We start from the raw sequence: 23,487 nt of genomic DNA on the forward strand, positions 1-23,487 counted from the left end.
TCGGCACTTGGGCACTAGAGGTAGCTAAATGCTGCCAGTCCCTTTCCAAACTCAGCCGGCCAGTATACTAAAACGACCTACTGGAATTTCAAATTAGAGCGTTTACGACGTTAGATGTTTGACTCTTCAACCCACCGTAAGGTCAATGCTGCACAAAGTGGAGGTTCTGCTTCTCAACATGAGCAGGCTGGAGGCGGGTGTCCCACTTCCCAGGCCAGCGTGTCTAGGACGTGACTGGTTATGGGCTCAGAGCAGCACTTCGGCCTCATGGGAAATCTGGGGTAAGAAGCTATTACATCTCAGATATTGCCAGCTCAGATCCTGAATCAGCACGGTCCAGGGAACACTGAAGACTGCGCAGCTCTGTTTCTGACTTTGAGATGATCATCCTAACATGTCAAAGAGCTCAATAACTACCCCACGGAGAGGTACAGAAACAGTGCTGGCCATTATCTAAGAAAAGGTCTTCAGCAGCTCCCATGGTGTTCAGGACCATTAAAGGATAAGCCACTGGCGAGGAGGAACGCCTAGGAAGTTACAGTTCACTTAGCCAAGATAGGACCACAACTGGGAGAGGACAGAGGGAATGATGCGAACAAAGGGTGACCTACAGGGAATAATCAGACTCCAGAAACCACACAAGGATTCGACCTTCAAGGCAGGACCGTCTCAGACAGATTCGTGTGGACGGCATGAAGGGCACAGAGATCCTGAGGTAGGAGAGTCACGTTCGGCGTCAGGTGAAATGAGAGTCGGGGGAGCACCCTGGGGATGCTTGGTTCCTCCCTAACCAGTGCTGGCTCACTCCCTCAGGGTTCCCATGCCCATGCCTCCGTCAGAATGCCCTGGCCCTGCGGCTGTACCTTCCCCCGAGAAGGGTAGTGGTCACAGTCACTACTGCCTGTGATATTATAGTCACGCAGTTTATGCCTGTGATATTATAGTCACGCAGTTTGGCGAATGCCTGAGTGTGTTCCCTCTCTTTTCCTTCTTAGAATGATAAAAAAAAAAAAGAACAGATTTTAAACAGGCACAGTGTTTACTCTGGGACCATAAGCATGTAAGAAAAGTGAGACAGCTGAGGGCACGAAATAATAAATCTAAGAGGCAGCCAAAGTGAGGGCAGAGGAGGGAGAGGGTTTTTTACTGGGTATGTTATGTAAACACAAGTATGCATGCAAATTAGGCCTACCAGCAACAACAAGACGTACGAGGGTTTCTTGGTCCCAAGAAAGGGCACAATTGTGGGGAGGCGAACGCTTAATTTTAAACAAATACAAGAGGGACAAGGACGCACAAATACCGGATTAGGATATTCTGTTATCCTTAACTTGGAAGTACCGAATGATCACAGGGAAAACACCTTTCTAAAACCACAACCTTTTCCACAAACCATGACTTCAGTGTTTGTGTAACAACATCCCCTGGAGGCACCTGGGAATGGAGGAGGTCCCTGTTAAGGGCTGGGCTGCGGCCAGGGCCTGACCTCTGGTTTTGTTTCATGGCTCCAGAGAAACTCCAGCACCTCTGAATCAGTCAGCTCCCTGGGGGTGGCTTCAGTCTATACAAAGTGAAGTGAAGTTGCTCAGTCGTGTCCGACTCTTTGTGACCCCATGGACTGTAGCCTACAGGGCTCTTCCCTCCATGGAATTCACCAGGCAAGAGTACTAGAGTGGGTTGCCATTTGCTTCTCCAGGGGATTTTCCCAACTCAGGGATTGAACCCGGGTCTCCTGCATTCCAGGCAGATGCTTTAACCTCTGAGCCACCAGGGAAGCCCCTCAAACTTACCAGTAATTGCTGCTGCTATAGATATCTCCATCACTCTACTGAGGAGATGAATAAATGAACGTGGATGCACTAATTCATGAGTCACAACTGTCAAAGAGGCATGCAAGCTGACTCGTCAGCACATTCCCTCCCTAAGAAAACTACCCAAGGTGCAAGCTCTTATGCTGAGAGGGCCTGCAGAGGCACGGGGCAGGAGCAGGCTCCTGCAGATGCTGCCGCCACGGCCGCTGGTGCTCAGCCCGAGGGCCTGGCCGCTCATGGGCACAGGGCGCCGGATTCCCCCAGCCCCCGTGCTCTCAGCACCCAGACCCGCTCTCCTTGGCGGAGGTGCCCTCTTAACTGTGTTCACGCTGTCCTGCTCTTCCTGTTTCTGACTTGAAAGACTATCTTTGTAAAGACGAATTCCATAGCTACCGGATCTCTTCCTTCACATGCTGATTTTACTAGTTTAACTCACGGAGTCTGGGGGGACCTCCTATGTATGTAACCAGAGGTATAACAATAAATAAAGAGAAATGATGGCAACTGACGTAAGCTCTCTAGTTTGGCAATATCACAAAGTCCACGCGAACCCACCCAGGACGGCAGAGCGTGGGCCAGGACTGAAACACAGGAGACCCAGTGGGCAGAGAGGGAGAAGCACAAGGCAGGCAGGCAGAGGGGGGGAGGAGGAGGGGCGGTGAGCTGAGAGCCAGGCCCGGACGAGGGGCGCTCAGGCCACAACCTGAGACACTACCAGCAAGTGAGGATGTTGTTCAAAAAAAACTCCTGGTTCTCAAAATAACATGCAAAGCAAACAACAAACACAGACTTACAGGGTGATCTCCAGGTGTCACTGCAAAATCCAAAGACTGTCTTAATATTCTAAAATAATGTGATAAAGACACAGAAAGCAAGCCCTCAAGATCCTTTCACATGAAGACATTAAAAGGAGCAACAAAATGTTGGAAAAATAAGGTAGTAAATAACAGAGAAATGGCAGCGTAAGCCACATCAGAAACATGGCTGAATCGCACAGAGCCGCGGAGCCGGGTGGCCTCATTAGACATTCGGGAGCACACGGTAGCCAGAGAACAGTCATCTTCATTTAAACACAGTCCTCACTGTAATCGACTAGTCTACAAACCACCAATTCTAAAGGATCAAGTGTTCAGAGCAGCTTAAAGCATTATTTTAAATAAAATGACCATAAAGGTGGAGGAAAATAAAACACTGATTGTGCTCATAGCTGATACTGTTAATATTCCATGATGGAGTCAAGAAGAGAAACATTCTTTTAGGATTAAGTCAGTCACTTTAAATTTGTGGGACTGGAATAGGTAGACTGTCTTAATCTAAACCTAAATTATTTTTTAAGGTTGAAGAGAAAATAAACGAGAAAAGACACTTAAAAAAAAATTTTCAGAACCTCAACTTTCCATTGGAATTAAGTGGGCAGTATTTTAAACACACTGAGGGCCCCAGGGCTTCTCCAAAGCGGGATGATCTCCTGTGTGGGCAGGAGTGAGACACACAGGTCTGGAGAACCGCCTCCCACAAAGGCTTGGTATCCCTATTTCTTCTCCAACATTCAGTCAAACGACTGATTCTTTAAACAAAAGCTTGTCTGAATGTCCAGAATACTGTCACTGAGAAAAATACACCAAGGGAATCGCATGTCATTTTTTCTTAAAAAACAGATACATGAAAACATTTTAAAGAAAACAATTGGGACTGCTGAGTCACTTGTGGATTTGGCATGAGTGAGAAGCAAATGTTTCTATTTCAGGCTACAGAGGTGTCAGGGTTCATTCGTTTCCAGAGCTTAACCCAGACCACCACAGAAAGGAGCGACTCATTATAATGAGACTTGAAAACACATTCTGTTCTAAATGGACGGGGCAGGGCTGTGTGTACAGAGCTTCAAAAATCACAATATTCCGGGCTTGAATCCCACATTCCTGCTACTTACTCATTTTATGGACCTTACATAACTTCTCAGGAGCTTAGTTTTCTCACCTCTAAAAATGAGATGATTTCTTCTCTCTCATAGACTTGGTTTAAGAATTAAATATCAGGACTTTGCTGGTGGTACAGTGGATGGGAGCCTGCCTGCCAATCCAGGGGACACGGGTTTGATCCCTGGTCTGGGAAAATTCCACATGCCGCTGAGCAACTGGGCTTGTGTTCCACAACTACTGAAACTCATGCACGTAAAGCCCGTGTTTCACATCAAGAGAGGCCAACTCAATGAGAAGCCCCCCCGCTCACTGAAACTAGAGAAAGCCCAAGCAGCAACAAAGACCCAGCGTAGCCAAATATAAAAAAAATTAAATACTATATTGCCTCAGACAGTACTAAAGAGTTGCAAAATTAATAAAATTACACTCTTATTTAAAAATTACACTTTTAACCATGTAAAGGTAATGTATTATTGTTATTTTATATACTAAAAATCAGTTTCTGAACTCATTCAACAAATATCACACCTTGAAAATAAGCCAGGCACCATTCCTGGCACAGCACTGGCAATTACCAAGACAGCAGGAAATCCTTGCCCTTGTGAGGTTTACATTCTAGAGGTCTTAAGCCAGAGTAAGCAGGAGAGGGGCTCAGAGGTGGTAGGTTTCTTGATTTATTTTCAAGTTTTGGAACAAAAGAATTTGTCGACTGAATGGATACTGGGTATTGAAACAAAGGATGCTTTTAAGATCCAGGGATGCGTTTGCTGTTAACAGACACTGGGAAACTGGGGAGAATCGCTGTGGGGAAGATCAGGAGTCCAGTCCTGTTCCTGACAGATCTAAGACGTCTATCAGTGAGTCATGTCGCCAGCTGGGTATACAAAACTTGGGTGTTCAATGGGGAAGGGCTGGGAAGAGAGATGTACTAAGATAAACAAAGATAAGGTTTACCTAGAGAAGCCTCTGGACTTAAAAAGATTTCTCTGTAGTCTCTACATTGGCAGTGGATAATTATGTCAATGAATTACATTTCCCTGAGCTTCCCTGGTGGCTCAGATGGTAAAGCATCTGCCTGCAACGCGGGAGACAGGGGTTCGATCCCTGAATGGGAAAGATCTCCTTGAGAAGGAAATGGCAACCCACTCTAGTACTCTTGCCTGGAGAATCCCATGGACGGAGGAGCCTGGTAGGCTACAGTCCATGGGGTCGCAAAGAGTCGGGCATGACTGAGCGACTTCACTTTCACTTTCTAGCTCCTTTTCCTTGGGCCTCACTGTGCGGCTTGTGGGATCTTAGTTCCCCCACCAGGGATTGAACCGGCCTGGGCCATGTCAGTGAAAGCACCAAATCCTAACCTCTGGACCACCAGGGAAGTCCCTCTGGCTCCTCCTTTATATAAGAAATTCTGCCTTGTGTTAAAGGTCTATAGTTAATGAAAGTTATTTACATTTCAGAGTTTGCCTTTTAAAAACAGGTGGTTAAGGGACCTCCCTGGTGGTCCAGTGGGTAAGATTCTGTGCTTTCTTTCAATGCAGGGGGTGAGGTTTTGATCGCTGGCGAGGGAACTAAGATCCCAAGACACTGAGGTGTGGCTGGGGGTGGGAGAACAGGCAGTTAACACATTATAGGATAAGTGTACTCATCAAGACAGAAAAAAAATCAACAAGTTCTTGAAAACACTCAAGTACAGGGACTTCCCTGGTGGTCCAGTGGTTGAGAATCTGCCTGCAAGTGAAGGGGACGCAGGTCTGATCCCTGACCCGGGAAGGTCCCACATGCTGTGGAGCAACTAAGCCCCAGTGCCACGACCACTGAAGCCTGCCTGCCCTAGAGCCCACATGCTCCACGACAAGAGAAGCCACCGCGGTGAGGGGCCCGAGCGCCACGAAGAAGAGCAGCCCCCACCTGCCACAACTAGAGAAAGCCCAGGCTCAGCAACAAAGACCCACGGCCGCCAAAACTAAATAAATTACTTAAACAAACAAACAAACAAAAGCGTACATTAAAGCACGCTGAAGCCATTTACCCTCAGGCGGCTGTGTGATGCGGGCAGCCCGAGCAGGGAGCAGTCCCCGGCCCCTCCCTCCACCGGCCCCCAGTCAGCCTCAGCACAGGTGAGCGTGCACAGCCACCAACCACACACGGAGCGGAACAAGCCGAGACACTGAAGGCATCTGGTGGGCTCCTGATACGGCAGTGACGGCAACGCTGTGAGGGTCAGCGCCTGAGATTCAGCTCTACTCCTTCCAGCACTCACTCCAGAACTGCTAATATATCTCCATGAAATCAAAGAAGGAAGCTACGTTTATGTATCAGAATTACAACACTATGGCTAAAAACAAATGCACAGACATTCGACTTCAAAGAGGAGAAAACGTATCTTGCTAAATGCCAGACTTAGAGGAGATTAAATCCAACCAACAAAAACTTAGAAAGATCCAGATAACTGAAACATGCATTTTTGTTAGTCACTGCTTTTTAGAGAAATGAGTAACATCTAACATGGCTATTAGCAGTAGTAAAAATTTAAACATCCAACCATACGTAAAATTTTCTTCCGTTCTCATAATGGCTATAAACGCACAGCTTGTAGAATTAAAATTACTGAGATAGAAAACAATGAGAACCCAAAGCAGATGAAGATGAAACGTGTCTGTCTCATTATTCATGGCCTAGCACCTCAGTGTTTCCTTTTGGTTTCATCACATTATTTCGATGTAATTTCTTTACAACATTTTCTAAAATCTATTAAGTTATGCTTTAGAAATCTTTCTCAGTGTAAAGGCTAACAGAAGAAAATTCAGGATACCTACCCCTCACCCTTCCTGAAAAAACACTTGTAGGTTTACTGATCAGATTCTAGTCATCAGCTGGTACTGGATTTTCTTTTTACTTTTATCAAAATATATATATATTTAAACCTGTCTTTTGAATGTTTTAGTCTGAAAGCTACCAATTTTGTGAATCTTGATTTAACACAAGTCAGAAACACCAGAATAAAAAGAAGTCTCACTTAACTATCATTTGCAAAGCACAATCTAGTTAAAAATATTTCAGACCACATTCTTTAATTGGGGACATAAAGTAATAAACTATCTCCCAACATAGATAAAAGTTCAAAAATAAATTATAACCATGGACTAAAACATAGAATTAAAAGAAAATTCTGTGAGCGCCCAAATAATTCCTCCTCTGTACATTGTGACACAAGAGCATTTCCAGCTTTCAGGTTTCGACAAATCCTGTTGTAACAACTACTCCCTCCCTTCCCCGCCTCTCTCGTCTTAATTCTCCCACAGCTCAAAAAATGAGATGGAGAACCTGGTATTTATCTTCCAGCACCATCAGCAGTTTTCACCTCGCAGATTTCTGTGTTGCTCGTTGCTATTTGCAAGTTAACTTGGTGGAGTTTTATCATTAATATTCAGAAGCTGTGAATTGAGCCTCATGTATGTGGTGTCTCTTCATCAGACCTTATTGGGGTTCAACTGAAGACGACTGACAAGAGAGTTAAGATACTGAAGGCTACTGACAAAAGGTATGGAAAATGAGAAGCTTCCATAATGCTTGGGGATCTAAATATACACCTTCAAGTATAACTTGGTTTGAATTATAAGTTGTAAAGCTGTTTTTAAATGCTAGATTTGATATAAATAAATCTTGTCTGGAAAACTGACTTTACATTTTCATGAAATCCAGTTCAGAATTTCTTTGGGAAATAGCTCATGAATTTAACATTTTAGGTTCTGTTCTATATGCAGCAGATTTTGGAAGCATGAGAGTGCTATTTAGAACTAAGTTTTTTACATGTGACCTCTCTGCTTTTGCCTACTTTCACAGTATTTCACCACCACAACCACTGAAACAAAGTATGCCTTTATTCTCTATGAGACAGAAATTTGAGAGAACAGGCCACAAACTGTACCATGCTTACGGCCAGAGACAGAGAGGAAAAAAAAAAAGATTTCACAGCAATAGCTAAGATGCCAGTATATTTTTATGAAAGGAAAAGAGTGACCTTCATTTTGGAGAATGAATTCTAAGTTTTTTATGCAGAGGAAAGCACTTAAAGAGTCCAACATTTACTAGTAAGTGAGCACTGTGCTAACTTAATGCAATGTCATATTGTTTACACTGATTTTGGCCGTCTGTAATTTATCATTGCCAGCACTTGTTAATTAAGATGAACAGGCTGTCTGCAAGTCTGAGTTACACTGTAATTTATAAAATGTATTGGTTAATGGGAAGAAGAGAGTTATAATTGGGAAGCTGAGCACAGACTGATCAACACATAAAGGTTACTCAACCAAAGTGAAAAAAAAAAAAAAAAGAAATGAGATGCTCATAGGGAATGCTAACAGCAGTCTCACTCTGAAAGAATCCCTTAAGCCGAGAGTGATCTGAGAAGGCAGCAATTGAGTGAGCTGGCTGGAGTCTGAAATGTTAAAACTCAAACCTGAAAACAGCTGTTATGAAACCACAAACATGTGCTTTATTTATTTTTCCTAGAAACCTTAACTTTTATTTTGGTCTCAGATATGAAAAGAAATTTGGAAAACAGAGAAAGAATGAACTGTAGGATGGCAGGCAAAGCCGAGGTACTCTGATGCTACTGACTCTAAGAATTCAAAATCTCAGAGAAATCTCCTGAAATGGTAGAATTTACATTTTAAGATTATGAACAAAAATAGAACAATCGAATTCAGACAGCCCAGGATTTAACCTCTTGGGGAATCAATGTTATTATAACTACACTGAACTATACAACTATATTCACGGTAACACAGGCATGGAGTCTCGTTACTGTAGATATTTCACAAAAGCCAGACATGATGGACCTCGGTGAGTCTCTGAAGCTAAGCCATTTGCTCATCTGCCTTACTACTTCCCTCTGGAGTCTCTCTCTCTCGGTGAGAAAGGGAGTGAGGGGTGTTGACCATTAACAGTGGCTTTTGCCCAGATGCAGTGGCACTGTCCCTGCTTCCCATGGGAGGCACATACGAGGGTTTCAGCAGGAATTACTGTGGTAGGTAGAGGCGGACAGGGTGAGGATGCTGAGAGGGGCGGATGCAGGAAGCGGGCACTGCCGATCTACTGCTGAGGCCATCTAGCACCTAAGTGTCCTAATCTGAAACAAGATTATAGAGCTGTGGTTTCCTCCAGCTCTAAGAGCTGATGAAAATGAATGAAATCAGCCTAAGGAAGGAGGAGGGAAAAAAAACGCCCAAATGCCATTAAATATCAATTGTCATATGACGTAAAAATTTTAAAATACTAATAGCAAAGTCAGTTAGAGTTTACTGAGTACCTTCCACGGGTTAGATAACTTCACTACCATATTCCCCTCCATGATACAGACACTATAATCCTCCCACTTTCCAGAAGAGGATATGAGGCATAGAGGGGTTCTGGAAAGCCAAGACTTGCCCCAGGTATTCTGTTAGATTTGGAGCTCATACTGCCTTGTGTGAAACAAACATGAATTATAGAGCCATTCTAATACATCATTCAAAAATTAATTTGGAAACACACAAAGTCAGTATTGCTGTATTTCAGAAACTATTATATTTTCCTCAAAGAAGGCAGTAAATATTGTCAGATTAAGACAGCAAGGGAGGGAGGGAGCAAAGAAAAGGGTGAATTATTTCTGTTACTTTCTGAAAGACAAATGATGTGGTTACTTCTGCTTTGTACTTTCAAGATCCTATGTCACTACTTCTGAATCATTTAGAATAACCGGTTTTGCAGCAGACTTCATTTGGGTCAGGGAACAGTTCTGGTCCCCACTAGAAAGGATCTCAGATTCTTAGAAGCAAAAGACACTGGCTCAATTGTTTCAGTTTTGAGTAACTTATACCTGAAGGGAGGCAATGGCATGCCTTAGGTAAAGATTTTGCAAATTGGAAATCAGAGATGTCATGCTAGTGAGTTTGAGTTCTTTCTACTACTTTCTTCTCCTTTAACAATTCACTTGGGCCATGTGAATGGCAAGGAGAATGTTTAACAGATTTTTAAAACAATCATTTTTCAAATATTGAAAACTTTTCTAATATATATTTATAAATCAATTTTAACAGATGGGTTGAAACTATTCTTCCTTATTACCAACAGAGTATTCTAATTAGAAAAAAAGTTTTTAAAACCTGTAATACTATTAAAATCCTTTATCACCTGTCCTACAGCTGGAATTCAAAGCCTAAATCTCCTAACAAGGTACAGGCCTACCCTAAAGACAGCTTCAGCAGGGTTTAAATTTTAAATAAAACTACTATATATAAAATAACTAACAAGAACCTGCTGTATAGCACAGGGAATGCCACTCAATACCCTGTAATGACTTACAGGGAGCAGAATCCAAAATAGAGCAGACATACGTGTAACTGATCCACTGTGCTGTACAGCAGAAGCTATAACATGGTATAAATTAATTATACTCCAATAAACACTTTTTAAAATGTTGAATCAAGAAACAAAGTGGACATCTCCTTCCTTGACTCCATGCACCAAGCACCACCCGACCAAAATCACTCAGGAAACGGCAGCCCCGGGGGCCTGGAGTGAGCTTCTCTCCTGGGAACCAGTGACTTCGTCCCCTGCGGAGGCCTCGTCAGGCGTGTTCTCAGTTTTCACTGTTCAGGGAAGTCTCTGTTTGTGCTTTCTTTCAGTCCTGATCTTGTCTTCTTTCCCCAGCCTTTTGTTACTTGGTTTTCTACTGTGCAGAAACAGCTACAGTTCTGACCGAGTGCCGTCAGGATTTTCTGGGAGGACAGAGGTCGCAGCGACGTCATGGCCTTGGCGGGTGTCCAGCTCCTGGCTTTCGCCCTGGCCTTATCTGGGGTCTCTGGGGTCCTCGCAGCCACGCTGCTGCCCAACTGGAAGGTGAATATGGATGTGGGCTCCAACATCATCACCGCCATCGAGCGGCTAGAAGGGCTGTGGATGGACTGCATGTGGTACAGCACCGGGATGTTCAGCTGCACCCTGAAGCACTCCGTCCTGGCCCGCCCCAGCCACGAGCAGGCCGCGCGGGCCGCCATGATCCTGGCCTGCATCCTGTCTGCGGTGGGGCTCTGCACTTCCACAGTGGGGATGGAATGCACTCGCTTAGGAGGGGACCCGGAAACCAAGAGGCATGCTTGTTTTGCTGGAGGAGTTTGTTTCCTGTCTGCAGGGACCTCTGGTTTAATACCGACTGTGTGGTACACGAAGGAGATCATAGCAAACTTTCTGGACTTGACGGTTCCACAAAGCAACAAACATGAGCCTGGAGGAGCCGTCTACCTTGGAATCATTTCGGCCGTGCTGCTGGTGGTCTCCGGCATGATCTTCTGCACATCCTGTCTAAAGAAAACGTCAGGAGCTTTGCTCCACCCATGCAAGCAGCCACCCATCTCCACCACACAGCCAGAGGACAGTTTGGCATACAGCCTGAAGGACTATGTGTGAAAACCTGTGATGCGCATGGAATTTTTAGGTGCCTGCTGTGACTTTTGTCTTTAAATACCAGAATTGTGTTTAACTTTCTCTACAAAGAAGGTGAAATACTTTAAAAATGAAGTTTTTCAAAATGCCAAACTTTGTGTATATCTGTTTTACATTATTTTCCCATTATTGTCATGTTTTATATCTAAAGGTTTATAAAAGAAAGAGGTTCTGATTATATTAATAAGGCAATTATTTCACAGCCTTTTCTTCTTAAAGATAAACTGTTGATACATACATCTTACTAACCGGTACTTAACTGGACTTCATAAAAGAACTAAATGGCCAAGTATAAAAAGCACCTTGTCCTGGTGTTCATTCAGGATATCATCTGCTTTTGCCGTCTCTGCCTGACAACCCCACAGTAATTTACTTCTGTTTTCAATTTCCACTGCATGACTGCACCTTACGCATAGAAGATGTCCACTTGTTTCGGAGGTTGCCCAAATCCCAAGTCCCCATCCACTGTGACCTCCCAGTAGAGGGGAACATTTTTTACATTTTAGGAAATATAATCTCCATACAATATGGCGCTCAAAGATTAGGTGGAAATAAAGGAAATTGGTAAATGCTACCACAGCAAAGCAGAATCAAACTAAACCCAAACTGAACTCTCTAGGACTTTTAAAGCACTATGTACAAGCCAAGTGAAAACAAAGAGTCTGTTTAAAATGCTTGCGAACTGCCCTCTTCTGGCTGTTAACAAGAGGACTCTCCAGATGAGGCTCACTTAACCTCTAGCATTTTTGATTTGCCCCTATCATTTAATATCTAACTGATTAGTACTTGAATGCTAAAGGTTACTTTAAAGTTGTCAGTTTTTCTTCTCAAGTTGGGTTCATGTTAAAAATGTTTTTACAAATGAGCTGCTTCAACTAGTTGATGGTTATGAAAATGTTTTAAAGAATAAAGAATGCTTTAAAAGTTAGATTATCTTATATGTCATTCAAATATTTAAAGAAAATAAAAACTGGATTTTCCAATGTGCAAAAGAAACACTGCACAAGGCTGTTTCTAATAATTTATTTAAGCTTAGTTATTGTTCATAACATAACGGTAAAGGGGGAAAGGCTACTTCATTATGCATTAATAACTCAGAAAGTGGGAAGTTATCTTTTATGTGAATAAATAATTTTGAATTGTGCATATGAAGTACAGACTAAAATATTTTACACGTATTTTATTTGGTAGATCATTCTCTCCTGTATCATCATCAAAGAGCTAAAATAAAGATACGATTTCACATGGGAATTAGGAATGCATTTATGTATACATTCCTTTTGAGTGGTCAAAATATCTTCTAAGCAAATGTCATCTGTATTTTTAGCTATATGACTTGAGAATATACTAACTTTATTGACTTTTAAGGATTTCCATCATAGCGTGTAATTTTGCAAAACTTGTTGCATATTTCTGTTTCCCTCCAATAATTTTGTTCATTTCATTGTGTTTTATAAATAGAAAGTATCATCTGCGAAAAAGCAATTTTGTTTTTTCCTTGGATTTATATTTATTGCTTATTTTATTCTTGAGTACATACGAAAGCATAACTAATTAAATTGAATTATAATTAAGCATAATTTAAATGGATTATAATTGTAAATACTTTTTTTTCTATTCAACATTTGTTTTATCTGATTTTTAAGGAGGACAACTCTGGTATTTTTCTAATTATAAAACTGACTTTTAATTTACACATTTTTCTTTTAGACTCATCCACTTCCAAAAACCATTTGAGCCAACTTAAAATTGCTGGCCCAATAAATACAAAAACCAAAAGATAAAGATAGGCTAAAATCACAAAGAAAAGGAAGACAGGATGCTATTAAATAATCGCTATTAAATAATCCTGGTTTACAGTTGTTAAAGCAATTAAATATGAACTTTAGTTTTGAACTTTCCAGGTAACCAGGTCAGAGAAGGCCACATAAGGAATGTGATAGCTTTGTCTAGTGGCAGAAACCAGAGCTGTGGGTGGTACCACACCCCTAACCCTGCTCCCCAAGCTGTTGTGGGTACTGGATGCTAATGGCTCATGGATCAGGGGCTGCCTCTACTGAAGGCCAGGGCGCCACTGCTTCCAGGAGGTGGAGTCAGACCGACTGACAGTGGTACAGCAAGGTGCTCCCCTGTATCTTCTGTGGACTCATCCACTGACTCAGCTTATTTTACCAGAGGTTGTATATTGTCACCCTGCTTATTTAACTTATATGCAGAGTACATCATGAGAAACGCTGGGCTGGAAGAAGCACAGCGGGAATCAAGATTGCCGGGAGAAATATCAATCACCTCAAATATGCAGATGACACCACCCTTGTGGCAGAAAGTGAAGAGGAACTAAAAAGCCTCTTGAAAGTAAAAGAGGAGAGTGAAAAAGTTGGCTTAAAGCTCAACATTCAGAAAACGAAGATCATGGCATCTGGTCCCATCACTTCATGGGAAATAGATGGGGAAACAGTGGAAACAGTGTCAGACTTTTTTTTTTGGGGGGGAGGGCTCCAAAATCACTGCAGATGGTGACTGCAGCCATAAAATTAAAAGACGCTTACTCCTTGGAAGGAAAGTTATGACCAACCTAGATAGCATGTTCAAAAGCAGAGACATTACTTTGCCGACTAAGGTCCATCTAGTCAAGGCTATGGTTTTTCCTGTGGTCATGTATGGATGTGAGAGTTGTACTGTGAAGAAAGCTGAGCGCCGAAGAATCGATGCTTTTGAACTGTGGTGTTGGAGAAGACTCTTGAGAGTCCCCTGGACTGCAAGGGGATCCAACCAATCCATTCTGAAGGAGATCAGCCCTGTGATTTCTTTGGAAGGAATGATGCTAAAGCTGAAGCTCCAGTACTTTGGCCACCTCATGTGAAGAGTTGACTCACTGGAAAAGACTCTGATGCTGGGAGGGACTGGGGGCAAGAAAAGGGGATGACAAAGGATGAGATGGCTGGATGGCATCACTTCTCGTGGACATGAGTCTGTGTGAACTCTGGGAGTTGGTGATGGACAGGGAGGCCTGGCATGCTGCGATTTATGGGGTCGCAAAGAATCGGACACTACTGAGTGACTGAACTGAACCGAGGCCTCAAGAGCTGGGGGCAAGTGCAGCTGAAAGCCTCTAAAATGCTGTTGTTCTCAAAAGTCACGTGTGGATGACCCAAAGTGCTGACCTTTATGTCAGGGGTGTAGCATCTTTAATTCATCTAAGATTGTACTGACACAATTTTATGCTTTCAATCTGTTACTTGCTCCATATACATACTTCTAAAGAGACAAAATAAGATATAAATTATATGTCTTAAAAGTTATAATCCACATTACTTTATTAGGATATTATAGCTTAGTCCATAAATAATTGTTTATAACAGTAAGCCTCTTGATGAAAGTGAAAGAGGACAGTTTTTACTGTCCTAACTTTTTTAAGTTAGCTTAAAACTCAACACTCAGAAAACTAAGATCATGGCATCCAGTCCCATCACTTCATGGCAAACAGATGGGGAAACAGTGACAGACTTTATTTTGGGGGGCTCCAAAATCACTGCAGATGGTGACTGAAGACATGAAATTAAAAGACCTTTGCTCCTTGGAAGAAAGCTATGACCAACCTAGATAGCATATTAAAATGCAGAGGCATTATTTTGCCAACAAAGGGTCGTCTAGTCAAAGCTCAGGCTTTTCCAGTAGTCATGTATGGATGCAAGAGTTGGACTATAAAGACAGCCGACTGCCAAAGAACTGATGCATTTGAACTGTTGTGTTGGAGAAGACTCTTGAAGAGTGCCTTGGACTTCAAATAGATCAAGCCAGTACATCCTAAAGGACATCAGTCCTGAACATTCATTGAAAGGCTGATGCTGAAGGTGAAACTCCAAAACTCTGGCCACCTGAAGCGAAGAACTGACTCACTGGAAAAGACTCTGATGCTGGGAAAGATTGAGGGCAGGAGGAGAAGGGGGCGATGGAGGATGAGGTGGTTGGATGGCATCACCGACTCAATGGACATGAGTTTGAGCAAGCTCCAGGAGTTGGTGACGGACAGGGAGGCCTGGCATGCTGTAGCTTATGGGGTCACAAAGAGTCGAACACGACTGAGCAACTGAACTGATAACAGTGAGATCCACCTTTAACTGTCTCCTTGTGTGAGATACTCCCGTTAGGCATTGCATATTGATTATTTCTATTCCTCACCACAACACTTCAAGGGTGGCATTATTACCCTATTTGATGTATTAAAACTCAGCCTATTAACATGACCAAGTTCTCAAAACTAGGAGCACTCGAATTCCAGGAGGACCAGCTGACTTCAGGTACTTCTAGCTCTTCCACCAGTGTCTCTGTCTCATCAGCCAGAAGGGCCTGCCGCAATTCTCAGATTGTATCTAAGTGACTTTTCTACTACCTTGGAGTATAGGACAGTGATGTGGAAAGGACGTTAAAGCAGCAGATCAATGACCACAATTTATAACAGAAAAAAGGTGACATAAAATTTTGAGGGAATAGCTCATGGCTCAGGATTTCTCACACTTGAGTATGGCAGTCTCTCAGTATCTGTGGGGCACTGGTTCTAGGACCCCCATGGATTCCAAAATCAAAGGACACTCAAGTAAGTCGCTTATACAGTGTGGCCCAGCATTCGCACGAGATCCTACATACATCCTCCCAAATACTCTCAATCATCTCCAGATTACTTATAACACCTAATACAAAGTAAATGGTATGTAAATAGATGACAATAAGTGGCAAATTCAAGCTTTCCTTTTTGGAATGTTCTGGACTTTTTTTTTCTATTTTTAATCTGGGTGTTGACTAAGTCTACCAATGTGGAACCACGGATATGGAGACCGACTACAATATGCAGTCCAGTTGAAAAAAATTACTGTGGAACCCCAGAAATGTATGGACTCTCAGGGGTTTTCAGATGCCAGCTTGAGAGACTTAAACTAATCTTATATTCTCATGGAAGCATTTTTCAACTGTGAATCTGTACTGCAAAAGAAATTCTGTCTTCTACTTGGTAAAATAATGTTATTAACTCAGTGAAAGAAAAATACAAAATTATAAAAAATTCTAACTGCAAATTGTAAGAAAAATTAGAATAGACAAATTAGTCTAATTTTAAGAACCTAAGAGACTGTGTTTTCTGTAAATAGAAAAGAATTTGGGGTTCAAACTTTGGGACTGCGCTAGAGAAGTTAATAAGAAGGAAGAGTCTGGCAAGAGTTGAATAAGCCAGGTGTAGTTGTAATAGGTTTATAGCAGTGAAAGTTCTGTCATTAAAGCTTGATTTTGATTAAGTTAGTTACAGACTGATTATTAGAAGGGTTAACCGATTCTCACAGGAAAAATCCTAAGATGTAGGATTGTACATCTAGGATTGTACATTGTAGGCTGTAAGTAAGCCTTTCTTGTTATATCAAAGGAAATTCTCCAAATCTAATTCTTAGAATTTGATTAAGAACATGCATTGAATTTAGTAAATTTCTTCTGAGCATCTACAGAGAATTAACCTCCCTCTCTCAACTCTTTCAGGAATCTGCCTGCATCTCTATTTTAGCACTGAGCATATTTTGTCTGTGTTGTGCTTGAGACTTTCTCTTCTTGTGTTTAGAAGGATTTAGCCAGCAGGACTGCCATGTACTGTTATTTTTTATCAATTCTGTAAAAACTCTTCCCCTTTCTTATGAAAACGAATTCTTAAAGATTTGCTCAATGTTAACTACCAGTCAAATATTTTCTGGCTTTCCTCAGAGTATTCCTGATTTGCCCTAACATGGTAAAAATACTTCAGAGAAGTAGCAAATTCTTTTACAACTAAAATTTAATCATTTGTTTCCTTTATAATAATCAATTCTCTCCCGCTTGATAAGCATTTTCTTAGGTTACAAATATATCACCTACATGTATTATTTATAACACAATAAAAACTAAGCAAAGAAAATTGCTGTATGCTTAGTTTGCCAAAAAAGCAAATATCCTCAGTGGGAGAAAAAAAATCAAAGACATGGCTAGCTATTTTACAAATAATAATTTCATAAGGCCTTAATCCTGGAGGGAAAGTACTTTTAGTTAACTACATGCGTGTTCAGTCACTCAGTTGTGTCCGACTCTTTGCGACCCCATGGATTGCAGCCTACCAGGTTCCTCTACGGAATTTTCCAGGCAAGAATACTGGAGTGGGTTGCCATTTCCTTCTCCAGGGGATCTTCTCGAGTCAGGGGTCGAACCCATGTCCTCTGCATTGGCAGGTGGATTCTTCACCACTAAGTCATCCGGGAAGCGCTTTAGTAAACTACATGTGGATCTTATCCTTTTAAATAAAAGATAAAGTGGATAATAACTGCCAAACACCATCAATTACTCTCAACTAGGTAACTAAAACAAAGAGAAACCTTCCAGTAAAAATACTCTAACACCCATCCTAAGAAACCTCTGGTAAAAAGCCTGAAGATTCTGGATGACAATGATAACCGCCAATATAAAAGCCTAAAAGTAAAGATCTTGGTTCCCGATATAACTGGGTCTTATACTACTGAAAGTCTTGTATATACACATATATGCTTTATAAGAAGAGAGAAAGCTCTGTGGTGACTTGGTCTTCATTCCAGTGGCCACCTGTTCTAGGACAAAAAATCCCTGAGAGCACCAGTGTGTTAAATCTGATGAGCTAAAAGGTATCTCCAAACATATTCTGTCTAGGATCTAATAGGATCTATTAATTTGGAAGAAGTTATTTACAATGTCTGAAAGCTTGAGATGCTGAAGGAAGGTAATACTGAGTTTGATGAAGAAAAAGATGACAATTAAGTCTGCTATACAAGTGGAAGACGGACTGAATTCCTAAAGGTCCTGGAAAGCTTGGGTAACTGTGACTGACGTGGCAGAGGAGGTGGAAGGTGGCAGCTAAGGCCCTGGAGATGCCTCAGATCAAGGTTCAATATGTACAAACAGGTCGAATGCTACTGGTCAGGGGCTCCATTCTAAGCCTATAACATACACCTACACCTAAATCTAAAAACCACACAATTTTTTACAATATCTACTTACATCAGTGACTGTCAAAGAATCTAAAGGAAGCTGTGCAAGACTTTATACTTGAGTTTCAGCAAAAGAAAACTGCTCCTCACTAGCTGTGAACTCCTGAAGGGAGATGTCTGACTTCTCATTCCTGTCACCACCACCTCTCTGCCTAGCTTAGGGCTTTTCATGCGGCTGGGGCTCAGTGTACCTTCAATGAAGAAATAAGATTTTATAGTACATGTATGTCCTATAGTAATTCATCCAGCAGTGGTTTTGCTAAACTAGACACTGGCTTATTGATTTGTATTTCTGGCAGAGAAGCTTTGTTTCTGTAATTAGCTTTTATTCTTCTGTGATTAGCATATAAGTCAGAGCCTAGTTTAATATCCAACTATTTTTCCATAGATGACTGATCACAAGTAAAGCTGTCAAAACAAAATTTCTCCAAAAAGTGGGGGAAATCATTATAAATAAAAAATATTTGGATTCTGAAAGTGACATCAGCATCTTGGCAGCACGAGTCGTTTCTTTCAGTCCTCTCATTTACAATTCATCCTTCACACCAGACCAACTAGCAGACTTCCTGTGCTGCAGAAAGTAGACAGGATCCTGGAGGGGGCTTTGGGCCCAAAGACGCTGGTGAGCCGACCCTACCCCAGGGACTTGATGGGGGCAGGGGTGGGGGAAGCAAAACTGGAGATTGAAATCCATGGTGGACACGCGGGGCATAGAGAACTTATGGAGGTCAGCCAGACAGAGGGAGAACCAGGGACGCCACTGGAGCAGAACAGAGACCAGCCTGGAGGCGAGGAGGAGGAACTCGAGGAGTCAGTCCCCCTCCCTCCCTGGGACTGAGATTTCATCAGGACAGTGAGAACTTGCCTCACAGAGGAGATGGAAAGAGAAAGGGGCGAGTGGCTGACTGCCTGGCTGTACAGGTTACAACTGGAGGGACTCAATTCTCTCTAGCAGCATCTGGATTTTTGAGGAGAAACCTCTATGACTGAGGCGAGGGGCAGGAAAGGAAAAGAGGCAGACGAGTACAACAGAGGGCAGGGAAGGTACTGTTACCTGTTGTCTGCCTTGGACCCCTGGAAGCATCCCTACTTGAGGGTGTCCTCACTGGGCTGTGAACATGCAAAGCCTCCAGCGCTAAGCCCAAACCTCCCTCCACTCTGCCACCTGCTTTTCCTACAGCACTTTTTTATTTTAAAAACACTCCCCTGCACCACTCCCCACCCAGAGTGTAGCCCCAAAACCAGATCAGACAGAGACACCAAAAACCTGAGCTACAGAGCCACTGTCTGGAAAACAAGGGTTTCTATTACGTTTACCAAAGTAAACAAGTAACTATTACTTTAAAAGCAACGGCAGAGGCGCACTCCAGTCAAACACAATGAAAATCAGGGTAATACGGTATCACAAAAAGAAAATGATAGTTCTCCAGTAACTAAACTCAAAGGCACAGGATATTGTAATATAACTTATAAAGAATTCAAAATAGCTGTTATGATGAAATTCAGTGGGTCACAAGTAAACTCAGCTTTCCCCTGGTGGCTCAGTGGTAAAGAATCTGCCTATAATGCAGGAGAACCAGGTTTGATCCCTGGGTTGGGAAGATGCCCTGGAGAAGGAACCGGCAACCCATTCCAGTATTCTTACCTGGAGAATTTCATGGACAGAGGAGCCTGGCGGGGGGCAGGGGCTGCATCCGATGGGGTTACAACGAGTCAGATACGACTGAGTGACTGACACTTTCACTTTCAAACTCAGAAAGGCAATTTGATGAACTAAAGAGTAAAATTAACGAACAGAACGAATTCTTTACAAAAGAGACTGAAATTTTAAAGAAGAACCAAATTCTGGAGCTGAAAAATTCAATGAATGAGATGAAAAATACATTAGCTTAAGAAATAGGGCAGATCAGACTGAAGAAAGAATTAGCAACTTGAAAGATGAGAATTTAGGAATGACTCACGAGTGAGATAAGATTTTTAAAAAGTGAAGAAACCCTAAGAGAGCTATCAGGTATGAGGAGAAAACCAAATATAAGAATAATTGATCTATGTAGAGGAGAAGAGAGCAGAGGGTATATTTAGAAAAATAATTGCTGACAGCTTCTCAAACCTGGGGAAAGAGCTTAGCATACATGTCCGAGAAGCTAAAAGAACATCCTATCACCTCAATACAAAAGACCTTATCCAAGATACATTATACTGAAACTGTCAAAAATCAATGATAGAGAAAGCATCTTAAAGGCATGGGGTGGGGGCATGGGGAGGAAGGAACCTACAAAGAAACTCTCTCTGGGCTAACAGCAGATTTCTCAGCAGAAGCATTACAGGCCAGGAGAGAGTGGAATGACACACTCAAAGTGTTGAAAGATAAAAATCACCAGCCGATTATCTGTCAAAGTTATCCTTCAAATATGAAGAGGAAATAAAGGCTTTCCCAGCAAACAAAAACTGAGAGAGTTCACACCACGAGATCTCCGTGAAAGAAATGGTGAAAGGAATTCTTCAAACTGAAATAATAATACATTATTTACTGACAATAAAAGAAAAAGTTCACAATACCCTGGAAAAGGTGAAAAATAGTCAGAATTAGAAAACTTTAACCCTATTAGAATGGTATGTTAACCACTTAATTATAGCATAAAGGCTTAAGGAAAGCTATTACAATTTCTCAATGAATTCACAGCACCAAAAGAGATAAATTGTGATAAAGACATATAAGTGGAAGAGTAAAAGGGTAGAATCTTTATAGGCAAATAAAGATAAGGTGATATCAACATAAGAAGAACTATTTCATTTCTGAGATGCTTTTTATGTAAGCCGAATGTGAAACACAAAGCCAAACTCTAGAGTCATGACAGACAGAAAAGGGAAGATTGAGGAAACGACTATGGAAAGCCACCACATTAGAAAGACAGACAGAAACAGAGAGGGAAAAACAAGGGTGAGACAAAATAACCAGAAGGCATAGGAAGAGGCAGTGGTAAATCCTCTGTCAATAATCACTCTAATATAAATGAACCGAATTCACCGATCAAAAGACACACAATGACTAGATGGATTAAAAGCAAAAACAAAAACCCAACATTGCTCATGAAATACAAATCAAAACCACAATGAGGTATCATCTCACACCAGTCAGAATGGCCATCATCAAAAAGTCTACAAACAATAAATGCAGGAGAGGGTGAGGAGAAAAGGGAATCCTCTCACACTGTTGGTGGGAATGCAAACTGATAAAACCACTATGGAGAACAGCATGGAGATTCTTAAACAACTAGGAATAAATAGAACCCAGCAACCCCTCTACTGGGCATATACCCCAAGGAAACCAGAACTGAAGAAGATACCCAATGTTAGATGTCCATCAGCAGATGAATGGATAAGGAAGTTGTGGTACACATACACAATAGAATACTACTCAGCTATGAAAAAGAAATGCATTTGAGTCAGTTCTAATGAGGTGGATGAACCTAGAGCCTATTATGCTGAGTGAAGTCAGGAAGAGAAAGACAAATACCGTATATTAACGTATATATAGGGAATCTAGAAAGCCGGTACCAAAAATCCTATGTACAGGGCAGCTAAGGAGACACAGACATAAAGAACAGTATTTTGGACTCAGTAGGAGAAGGGGAGGGTGGGATGGTTTGAGAAAAAAGAAACACATTATCACAAGTGAAATAGGTAACCAGTGCGAGTTTGACGTATGAAGCAGGGCACCCAAAGCTGGTGCTCCGTGACAACATGGGGGAGAGGGTGGGATGGGGGAAGGAGGGAGGGTTCATGTATAACCACAGCAAATTCACACGGATGCATGGCAAAACCACTGCAGTAAAGGAATTATCTCCAATTTAAAAAAAACCCAACAACTATATGCTACCTACAAGAAGCTCATTTCAACTGTAAAGACACACATAGGCTCAAAGTGTAGGGCTGGAAGTAGAAATCAAAAGAAAAGGGGCTGAGCCATTTGTGTATCAGAAAAAAGAGACTTCAAGCCAAAAACTGGTAAAAAGAGACAAGCAAGGTTGTTACATAATGATAAAAGGGTCAATACATCTTTAAAATACAACAATAGTAAATATATATACACCTAACATTGGAATACTTTAATATATTAAGCAAATACTAAGGAAGAAATAGATAAGGCAGTAAGAGTAACACACTTCAGTATGCCACTGTCAGCAACAGACAGACCATCCAGCCAGAAAATCAACAATGAGATGTTGGAATTAAATCGTACTCTAGAGTAAACGGACTTATAGAACATTCCACACAACAGCAGAGAATACATTCTTCAAATGCACATGGGACATTTTCTAGTATCATGATAAGATCATAAGGCACAAATCTCAGAAAATTAAAGATGGAAATCACACCTATTATCTTTTCTGACCACAATGGTATTGAAAGTAGAAATCAACAAGAGGAAAGCTGGAAAATCTACAAATATGTGGAAACTAAATAACAGACTTCTGAATAACCAATTGGTCAAAGAAGAAGTCAAAAGAAATAAATCTCAAATAATTAATGAAAATACAACATACTGAAAAACTATGGAATGTAGCAAAAGCAGTTCTGAGATGTTTACAGCAATAAATACATATATTAAGAACTTAAAAAATCTCAAACAACCTAACTTTATACCTCAAGAAATCAGAAAAAGAATAAGGTTAGCAGAAGGAAATAAAGATCAGAGTGGAAATAAATGGAGATTAAAAAATGAAAAAAACAAAACCAAAAGCTGGTTCTTTGAAAAATTAAAATTGACAAACCTTTAGCCAGACTAAGAAAAGAGAAGACTCACAATCAGAAATGAAAAAGGAGACATTACAACTGAGACTAAAGAAACACACAGGAACAGAGGAGACAACCATGAACAAATTTTATGCCAACAAATGAGACAACTTAGAGCAAATGGATACGCTCTTAGAAACACACAAACCACCAAGGCTGAATAAGGAAGAAACAGAAAATCTGAACAGACCAATAGCAAGCAGAGGTTGAAGCAATAATCAAAAGCCTCCCAGCACAGAAAACCCCAGGACCAGACGGCTTAACTAAAAAATTCTACCGTTCAAAGAAGAATTAACATCAATCCTTCTCAAACTCTTCTGGAAAAACTGTGGAGGAGGGAATATTTCCAAACTCATTCTATGAAAACAGCAATCACCTGAAAGCAAGGCCAGATAAGGCTACCACAAGAAAACTGTAGACCGATATCCCTAATGAATACAGATGAAA

The 23,487-nt window shown here is 41.5% G+C and overlaps 2 protein-coding genes across 3 annotated transcripts in view; one reads left to right on the top strand and one right to left on the bottom strand.

The window, feature by feature from the left end:
• The window catches only part of TFB1M (transcription factor B1, mitochondrial), a 61,585-nt gene that overhangs the window by 7,579 nt on the left and 30,519 nt on the right, over nucleotides 1–23,487 (bottom strand). The window lies entirely within an intron of this gene.
• CLDN20 (claudin 20) lies at nucleotides 5,146–12,696 on the top strand. Its single transcript, XM_069598782.1, has 2 exons — nucleotides 5,146–7,271; nucleotides 10,424–12,696. The coding sequence occupies exon 2, from the start codon at nucleotides 10,520–10,522 to the stop codon at nucleotides 11,177–11,179; it is 660 nt and encodes a 219-aa protein (XP_069454883.1). The 5' UTR covers nucleotides 5,146–7,271; nucleotides 10,424–10,519; the 3' UTR covers nucleotides 11,180–12,696.

This window comes from Ovis canadensis, chromosome 8, assembly GCF_042477335.2.
Source record: "Ovis canadensis isolate MfBH-ARS-UI-01 breed Bighorn chromosome 8, ARS-UI_OviCan_v2, whole genome shotgun sequence".
Classification (NCBI taxonomy): Eukaryota; Metazoa; Chordata; class Mammalia; order Artiodactyla; family Bovidae; genus Ovis; species Ovis canadensis.

What these genes read in the sequence shown, in the direction of transcription:
- CLDN20 (XM_069598782.1), top strand. Translation starts at nt 10,520, where the DNA reads ATGGCCTTGGCGGGTGTCCAGCTCCTGGCTTTCGCCCTGGCCTTATCT.